Source organism: Perissodus microlepis, chromosome 18 (genome assembly GCF_051167445.1).
Source record: "Perissodus microlepis isolate ML-2025 ecotype Zambia chromosome 18, ASM5116744v1, whole genome shotgun sequence".
In the NCBI taxonomy this organism is placed as follows: Eukaryota; Metazoa; Chordata; class Actinopteri; order Cichliformes; family Cichlidae; genus Perissodus; species Perissodus microlepis.
In genome coordinates this window covers 11,746,315-11,755,469 of record NC_140478.1, presented here as the reverse complement: position 1 = coordinate 11,755,469, position 9,155 = coordinate 11,746,315, and the positions used below count along the sequence as shown (strand labels likewise).

General features: G+C 38.6%; 1 protein-coding gene across 6 annotated transcripts in view; it reads left to right on the top strand.

The window, feature by feature from the left end:
* The first annotated feature begins 4,972 nt into the window (after nt 1–4,972).
* st3gal3b (ST3 beta-galactoside alpha-2,3-sialyltransferase 3b) overlaps nt 4,973–9,155 on the top strand; it is a 41,124-nt gene continuing 36,941 nt past the window's right edge. Inside the window, exons 1-2 of one of the 6 annotated variants that reach the window (XM_084911687.1) lie at nt 4,973–5,627; nt 7,874–8,021. In XM_084911687.1, the coding sequence (XP_084767813.1) occupies nt 7,913–8,021 (109 nt within the window). In that variant the 5' untranslated portion in view covers nt 4,973–5,627; nt 7,874–7,912. Of the gene's footprint in view, nt 5,628–5,684; nt 6,230–6,262; nt 6,655–7,873; nt 8,022–9,155 lie in introns of those variants that run through there. The other 5 variants (XM_084911690.1, XM_084911691.1, XM_084911693.1 and 2 more) reach the window with 5 other exon arrangements.

Sequence of the window (9,155 nt, the reverse complement as noted above, 5' to 3'; positions counted from 1 at the left end):
TTTCAATTTTTACATTAATCTTCCCAGACCTTTGTTTTTCTCTGATCTTTCATTCCAGTTCTTGTGTAGTTCAGCATACCTCACCCCTTTCTCTGCATTTCCCATCCTTAAGAATGGTTTCTTTACAGCCACCCTTCCACTAAAACTATTTTGTATCTGCTGGATTTTTTCTTATTTCTTAAGGTCTTAACTTTCAGATACTGTTCATCTGCTGTGGATAAGTTAGGCCTCACATTGCTTCTTTTCTCCACTGTCCACTTACTTCAGATTTTTTAAGGACACTACACACCATGCTATGATATGCCACACTTTCAGCTAATAGCTCTTTGTCAGTGCAAATACAGCATTTTATGCTTGTCAGACTTTATCTTTGGCCTTTTGTAGATTTAACTAAAGCAATGAGACCAAATTATAAACAGCTTAACTTGAGTTCGATGCCTTTTTATGTTTGAATACTGAAGTATTAAGTCAGTATTAAGTGGCTCAAGCAAAAAAATAAATTAAAAATGAAAAATATTCTGAAAAAGTGTCAGGTACAAGGACTGGACTGAAAAGTATTGAACAGCAGTCAATAACCTTCAGAAAGCCTGGAGAACTAAATCTAAAGTGTGAGTAAGTCAACCATTTAAAGACAAACCATTTTATGTTAAGGATAGAGCTCAGATCCGATCCCTATACTACAAAGAAAGTTCAACCAAAATACCTTTCTGCTATCTGGATTCACTTATCCCAACATATATAGTTGGTATAAGCAGTTACATGAATCAGCTGTCCAAGTTAACCCAGAGTTTCCTTTTCATATAAGGCATGGTGTTAGCAGCATTTGACTAATCTGAAAAGGAAGTTTCACAGTTCATATGACTCTTCTTCCACAGAATTATTGTCATCATCGCCCCCTACTCCAGAGACTTTATCAGACACGATGATTATAAATCTAAAATAAATAACAAACTTTTGCAAAAAGGACACGCAATTAATACTACTTTTTTTTTAATTCTCTGAATTTGGTGAACTGTAGATGCAGCTTAATTCAAGTTTAGTTTAATCACTGAGTGCGCTCTCAGAGCTGCCGTTTATTTTTAAGGTGACAGTAAACTGGTTTCGTTTAAACATTAAAGCTTACAGTCTCACAGCCTAATAAAGGAGATGTGGAAATAGCTTTGGTATGCCAGCAGATACAAGTGAAATTAATTTAACAGGTATTCTTGGTGTGTTCTGTGTAATTGCAGTTAGTAAAAAAAGATTTGGCAGCAGATTAGAATGAAGTGTAACAAAAATTTATGGATTTTCTAAATAACCAAATGAAAACACACATATCTGCGGTAATGCAGTGCACAATGTGATCTTCTTTCTGTGGTTCTGGTAAGGTACCGCCCAAAGTTGGAGCACAACCTGCTCCCGACAGTTTTACTTTTAATTCTCAGTTCCATACTCTGTGCGGTTTAAGGGTCGGAGTGTAAAAATGTAATCTAAAACAAAAAAAAAGACACCAAGTTGTACCTCTCAACTGACCTCTCCCATACATACTGATTATAGTTTGCATTTCAAATGCAAATGCAGATATATCTCTCTGGTCCTGCATCAGGTCTTTGCTGATTTTTCTTTTCTATTTCAAGGACTTGACTTAAGATTTTGCTCATTTGTTTTGTTTTTGGTTTTTTGTTAGTAGTTTTTTAATAGCCTTGGGAATTGCATCGTTGTTGTTGCAAAAATACTAATTTATGCCTGTAGCTAGTAACAAAGGGCCTGAAGATACAGTTTAAAATTAGCTTTGTGCTAAGTAGTCTTTTATGTGTAGACACAACACATGTTCATCCCCTGGGTTAGGTGCCTTTTTTTAATGCATGCAGTTTGGTCAGTGTTAAGTGAAGTTGAAGTTGACACAATGGGTGGGTTACCTTTGCATATTATTACCTCCTCTTTACGAACACTGAAGTGATGAATGTAATATGTGTAGTTTTAAAAGGAAGTATTTCCTATTTTTGTCTGTGAAGGTTCTCAGTCATCCAGGTCATCGTAGTCAAAGGAGCTTGCAAAGAAAAGCGTCTGGACTTCTTTAAGTTGCTTGAAGACGTTTCACCTCTCATCTGAGAAGCTTCTTCAGTTCTAAGGTCAAATGGTGGGGAGTCCCAGATTTAAACCTAGTGGGAGAATATCCCCCCACAGAGGGACAAAAGCGCCCCTGAACGCCCACTCACATCCTGGGCCATCTGACCTCAGGAATTTGCATGATAAGGTGGGGCCAGGTTTCACAATGAGCTCACCCGAAACCCTGGCTGATTGGGACCCACACCCATTTTCACACCTTGGCTCATGTGAACATCAGGGGGTCCTTTTGTCCCTCTGTGGGGGGGATATTCTCCCACTAGGTTTAAATCTGGGACTCCCCACCATTTGACCTGAGAACTGGAGAAGCTTCTCGGATGAGAGGTGAAACGTCTTCAAGCAACTTAAAGAAGTCCAGACGCTTTTCTTTGCAAGCACCTTTGACTATTTCCTATTTTTCCTTCATATAGACTAGTTCAGGTCCTTGATGTTTGGTAAACATTTTTTTTCTTTGAATTTGTCTGCCTGTTTTAAAACGTATTTCTTATTTTAGTGCTCGGAAAGTGAGAAATAGTGGTGAGGTCTTGAGGTGAACTGGAGGCTTTAAAGCATAGCAACTAATTTGTATGGGCAGAAATCTGTGCCATCAGAAACTGAATTTGAATAAGTTAAATTCGAATTTGAATTGCTCGGATTGAATCTGAATTGTAACTTAAATAAATGCTTTTAAAAACTGAATATAAATTATCCTAATTTGAAATTCAATTTATTGGTTTGAAAATGATCATCACTAAATTGAAATTGAATTTTATATTTTGAAAATGAATTAATTTGCTTTGAAACCGTATTTTATCCTTTAAAAGTTTATCTCGAATAATTTCAGATTCACTTCTCACCATTCAGTTTCAGTTCTACAATTCAATTTCAGTTCCAAAATTCAGTTTTTGGGGACTTACATCCGGTTCCAGTTCAAGAGTAATCGAGCGCAGATTAATAGAACTACTTTTTACTAGCGGACCGAAAGTGTTACTGATCGGATTCTACAGCATCTTGAGCTGAATTAAGACTTCAGAAGTCATTCGTCATGTCGAATGACCAGCGGATAAACTCTCAGGTTGGTAATAAATGTGTTACATGTATAAGAACAAGCGTCATGTTAACAAATGATAGCCGTACAGTAATTTTTATGTTTATTGTAGCTGTTAGCTAAAAACGCTAATTTAGCGTAGTTTGCCCTGGATTCAGCTTCGACAAACAAATATGATCGACTGTTTCTAGTAGAATTCCAAAGTTGTCATCATGTACCATGCTGCACTAATGAATTAGACTAACTATTCACTTTAGCTAAAGTTATTAAGTTAGCTAAAGAGTTGGGATGCTGTGTAAGACATAAATAAAGCTAAAATACAAAGGTTTGGACACAGTTTTGCATGTTTCCCTACTGTAGGGGTCTCTGCAAGCATACAGGGCTCTGAAAGGGTACAAGATGACAACTTTGGAATTCTACTAGAAACAGTCGATCATATTTGTTTGTGGAAGCTGAATCCAGGGCAAACTACGCTAAATTAGCGTTTTTAGCTAACAGCTAAAAGTTACTGTACGGTAGGGGTGGGGGAAAAATCGATACTGTGTAGTATCGTGATATTTTGTTTACTAATAATGTATCGATACAGGGACAGCAGAAATCGATATTTTGTTACAAAAAAAGTTTTTGTGGACTGGAACATGCTCTGACTTCAGAGCATGTTGATCAGCTCCTTTTTCTGAGCAAGAATCCTGACATTCCTTCACTGTCCAAATGTGTTTAACTTTTTTTTTGGCAGCAATAAACATGACAGTTTACTCATTTTAATTTAAGACATGTTTTATTTTAATTAAGTTTAAAACTTTTTTATTTAATGTAAAATTATATTTTGTTTTAATTTACTTTCAAATTCTTCAGTTGCTGAATGGGCTGCATAGTTTTCATAAATTGCATAGTTCAGAATAGCTATAATTGTACCAGATAGTTGCATTCAGTTAAGTTGGACTAGACTGTAATACAAGCCGTTCAAGTTTGTCAACAATAAAACTGACTGAAATGAGAGAAAGACTGAGTGTGAGACTTTGATATTAGATAAAATGAATATTGATAAAGTTTACCTTTATGTACAGAATCTGAATATTGCAAAATATTTTAAAAAATTGCAATAATATCGTATCGTGCGTTAAGTATTGTGATAATATCGTATCGTGGGATGTATGGTGATTCCCACCTCTACTGTACGGCTATTATTTGTTAACATGACGCTTGTTCTTATACATGTAATACATTTATTACCAACCTGTGAGTTTATCCGCTGGTCATTCGACATGACGAATGACTTCTGAAGTCTTAATTCAGCTCAAGATGCTGTAGATTCCCATCAGTAACACTTTCGGTCTGCTAGTAAAACGTAATTCTATTAATCTGCGCTCGATTTCTCTTGAACCGGAACCGGATGTAAGTCCCCAAAAACTAAATTTTGGAACTGAAATTGAATGGTGAGAAGTGAATCTGAAATTATTCAGAGCTAAACTTTTAAAGGATAAAATACGGTTTCAAAGCAAATTAATTCATTTTCAAAATATAAAATTCAATTTCAATTTAGTGATGATCATTTTCAAACCAATAAATTGAATTTCAAATTAGGATAATTTATATTCAGTTTTTAAAAGCATTTATTTAAGTTACAATTCAGATTCAATCCGAGCAATTCAAATTCAAATTTAACTTATTCAAATTCAGTTTCTGATGGCACAGATTTCTGCCCATACAACTGATCGTCTCATTATCTATGTCTAATCGAGTGAGACAGGATTGACTGAAGGAGAATGTTCTCCTCAAAGGCTTCCTACAAAATCCTCCTAAAGGGAAAACAAAAATGGCTTCAAGTCAACTAATACTAATCCTCCCAACTGTGGGATCAAAACATACTCCCCAATTAAAGCTGTGCTGGCCAAGCACATAGCATTACACTAACAGGACAGGCAGGACAACATGCTCTGTACATTACAGGATCTCTGTTATCGCTGCAGAACAAGGACGGCTCGTGTATATGTGAGCTATTGATGCAAACCCAGCTACAACAGTACTACAACAACAGAAAAGCAAAGAGAAGCACCACGTGAAGATCCACATGAAAAGGTGCATTCATCCTGGCCCTACTAAAACAGGAAGAGGGGGCATCGTAATTCACTGAAAGCCTCATGTGACCGTTGCAGGCAAACTGTGTTGCTGTGGACAAGCAAGCCGCTGCTGATCATCATCATCATCATGTTGATGGAGGGAGTGCGTTTTTCTTTGGTCACTCTTGATGCACACTAGAGCCCGGGGAGGCAGGGAGCTCTCCTGTCTCAGCAGCCACACACACACACACACACACACACACACACACAGACTCGAGCCGTTCGTCTTCTGCTTACTGATCCACTGACTTTCGCAGATTTTATCAAGATGGCTTGGAGAGGAGGGAGAACACTGTCATTTTATCGGCCAAACCTCTGTTTATTCTAAGAGAGGTACTGTTTCTCACGGGGGGACTCGGAAGGAAACAGAAAAGGTAAAGACTAAATTTATAACAGTCCGCTGGGAATGGCAATGAGACGTGGCTAAACCGTGTTTTCTTTATTCGGCTGTGATCGCGGTGGGTAATTCAGCCAAACCGGTAGTCTCTCATTCTACCACCAACAGCTGTATAATCGCAGTATTGTACTGCGGGCTCTGGTATACTCGCTGTTGTTATGAGCCTTTTTATCCGTACTGCCTCCGTGGACCGTTTCACCAAGCTCGCTGTTGTACCTCAAAAATGTCTCGAGCAGCGCCGCGCTAAACTGTAGGCCTGCCGACGGGATGAAGGCAAAACTCCCCCTGTGCCAACGCAGCGTTGTTAGCATAACGAGTGGCTAGCCGAGGCTACAATAGCTAGCCGTTCATGTCATCTGTCGTCTTTTCCACAGCTTTCTCTCTGTCTCTCTCACTCTTTCTCAGTAAATATCTGGGTAATCATTTGCTACGACGACGTCAGGGTAAGCGGACTTTACTAAGGCAAACCCCTGTTAAAACGGCCGTTTTATGAAAGACTGGGGCACAACTTTTGACCACTCAAAGTTCCGTTATGTTTGTTCTTGCTAGCCAAGGACCTCCCTGCGGTCTCAGCTGAAGGTAGGCGAATAACGTGACTTACACCTGAATATAGAGACCTGACCTTAAATGTGGCCTCTGATACAACACTTTAGGAACCGTGTGTATGAAACGAGCAGTGGGGTGAGGTGAGGTGAGCGACTGTTGCTTCTAGACTTTTACCCTGTGATACCTTCCAACCGCCTCGGGTTCGTTTCTGCTGCAGCGGTTACCCTTTTAGGCCTACCTACCTACTCTTTATTTTTATTATGTTTAAATCTTTTTTCTTTTAAAATTAGGTGTCTTGCGTTTTGTTTGCGAGTCTGTAGTCAAAGGCACCGACCGAGCAGTGTGTCTGCCTATCTGTCTATTGGGCAAACTTTTCACAGATTGCAGGCAGCAACAAAACTGGATGAATAAGTTCATTTTTACGCGAGATGGTCAGCGCAGTGTCAACAACTGCACAGGTTGGTGCTTGCGTTTTAAATATAGAGGACAACATCTGTTGGCTCATGCATATTATTAACTTTTTTTGTTAAAGTGTCAGGCAGAGGCATTACTCTTATCTCTGCTCAGCTGTGCTTCGACACCTCCCTGTGCTAAAGCTGCTGAGTCCTTCTCTGCAGTTTGCCTTCAATTTCCAGGATGAGAGACAGTCCACTTGATATTTGATATCAATATTTTGAAGCATGTCAGATCTGAGAATTTCTGCAGCATGCTTTTTCAGCAGGGTCTCCTCATATTTTTATTTATTTTTATTTATATATTTTTAAAATAATGGATTGCATTTATATAGCGCTTTTCTAGGCACCCAAAGACCGAACTAAAATCTCCAATGGTGTCAGGGGTTGAAAGAGTCTGTAGACAACAGACCTGTATTTAGCAGTTTGTTCCAATCAGGGACAAGGTCACACAGTTCACTGACTGGGTTGTTTTGTCTTCTGCCAGGTAACCTCTAGACTGCATAATTCATTGCATTATGGCATGTTGATTAACGTTTGTTTGCCTGAGGCAAGTAGATCGAGGTTAACTGAGCTATAACGGTGACTAAATACAGCAGTAACTTAGTTTTTGTTCGTTTTAAACAGAGAGCCCAGATTGTGAGCGCTCTGCAGGTGTCAAACCATGAACACAGGGTGTGGGGTTTCCTGTTAAACTATAGAAAAAGTTTGCTGGAGTGAGGGCTTTAGCAGCACATGCTGATACATTTCAGTATTGCTGTCCTCATGTCTTAAAGACGTGCTAAAAAAACAAAATGACTTCTTCTGCCTCTCAGTTATTGTAACTTCTTGCATTTGGAATTCTTGTCAAGGTTCCCTGCATGAATCAAATCAATGTTTTTTTTTTCTTATTATTTTTAGTGACTTTTATTTTCCTGTTGTAACCAACGGAAGAGATCAACAATCACACCTCTGTAGAGTTAAATGAGAAATCTAAGATCTGTCTTGATAAAACTACCTTTCATCCCACACATTTGACCTAAAAAAACAACATTTTTACCCTCTTTTTTTTTTTCTTCTTCTTATCTTTCTTGCCAGCCAGTCTTTTGCTATGACTCATTTTCCCCCTCCTCTAATCACCGTGTTTTGTTTGTATCAGTTTATTTTTTTCTTGTGCTGCTGACAGATTGCTTTAGTCTTTACAGATGTGTAAATAAAATATCCCACTCTCCTCCTGTGATTCCAGGTGATGACCTGAATAGTGCCATGTGAATGACTGAAGACAATGAAGCCTGCACACAAGCTGCTGTTCATCCTGTGCCCCATGCTGGTCCTGGGCTTTATTTACTACTCCTCCGGGAAGCTGCATCTACCCATGTGGGGACAGAAGTCTCGTAAGTGACATCTCCAGTATGACTAACATTTATTCCATCACGTCATCGTCCATCTGTCGTAGCTGTTTGAAACATTGCATGTTTTATCTGTTTTTAGAGAGAGCAAGTCTTCTTTTTTTTTTTTTTTAAATCTGTTTTTCTGTCTGCTTCTCTGCGCTCACTGTCAGCTAGTTGCACGCTCATATTTTTGTTTTTGTTTTTCTTATTTATTTGATAGGCCAGAAGGCCAAGCTTTGTGTTTATGTCTCAAAACTTGTGTGTTTGTGATGTGAAAGTTAGTTTTTCATTTACTTCAGAGGAGCACTGAATGTGGAGGGGACATTTTAATTAGATCTGCTTGTACATCAAGTATAAAAGCAGTGGACACACCCATGTGGATTGTCTCAGAAATGGAAATTAACTGCCTCCACCTAGACTACAGTTTAAAAAACAAAACAAACTTTGTGTACAACTGATCAAGTGACCTCACCCCTTTTCCTTTATGCTTTTGACATGAGGCTGGCAGTTAGTTTCACAGTACGACTGCATCTGCCACTGAAACTGAAAATTAGTTAGTTAAAATTAGCACATAATAATGTAGACAGAGAGCACACCTGCTGGGTGTTGGTCATGAGTAGGTATTTGTAAATTGAATTATATTTATTTAGAGAAGTAATGATGAAAACCCATTTCTGTTTGGCTAAGTGCTTAACAACCAACTTGCTAAAGCCCCTGGCCTCTCCAAAACACAGCTGTTTGTGTCCAGCAGAGGGGGCTAGAAGATTTCTGGTAGAAAGTTGGAAGTTTTCTGAAGAAAGGTTTCTCAGGGAGCAGTGTTTTGACACAGAAACCACAAGTGTAAGTTTTTTCCAGTTAGTTTGCAGCTCTTTATCATTACAAGCTATTAACTGATGCACTCTGCTTTTATTCCCATCAAGATAAAACTGTTTACCTCAATAATTGATCCCATTAACTAACTGCAGTGCAGCAAACTGCTTAAAAACCCTGCAGCGGGAGTGAGAGAATAATCTTTTTTTTTCCTTCGTCTTTTTTTTTTTTTTTTTTAACTTATCACCATTCCCCAGAATTGCCCTCCTAAAGAAATGGTGAGTAACAAAAAGGGCATCAGCTTTTCCCCTGACATTTGTGCCATGT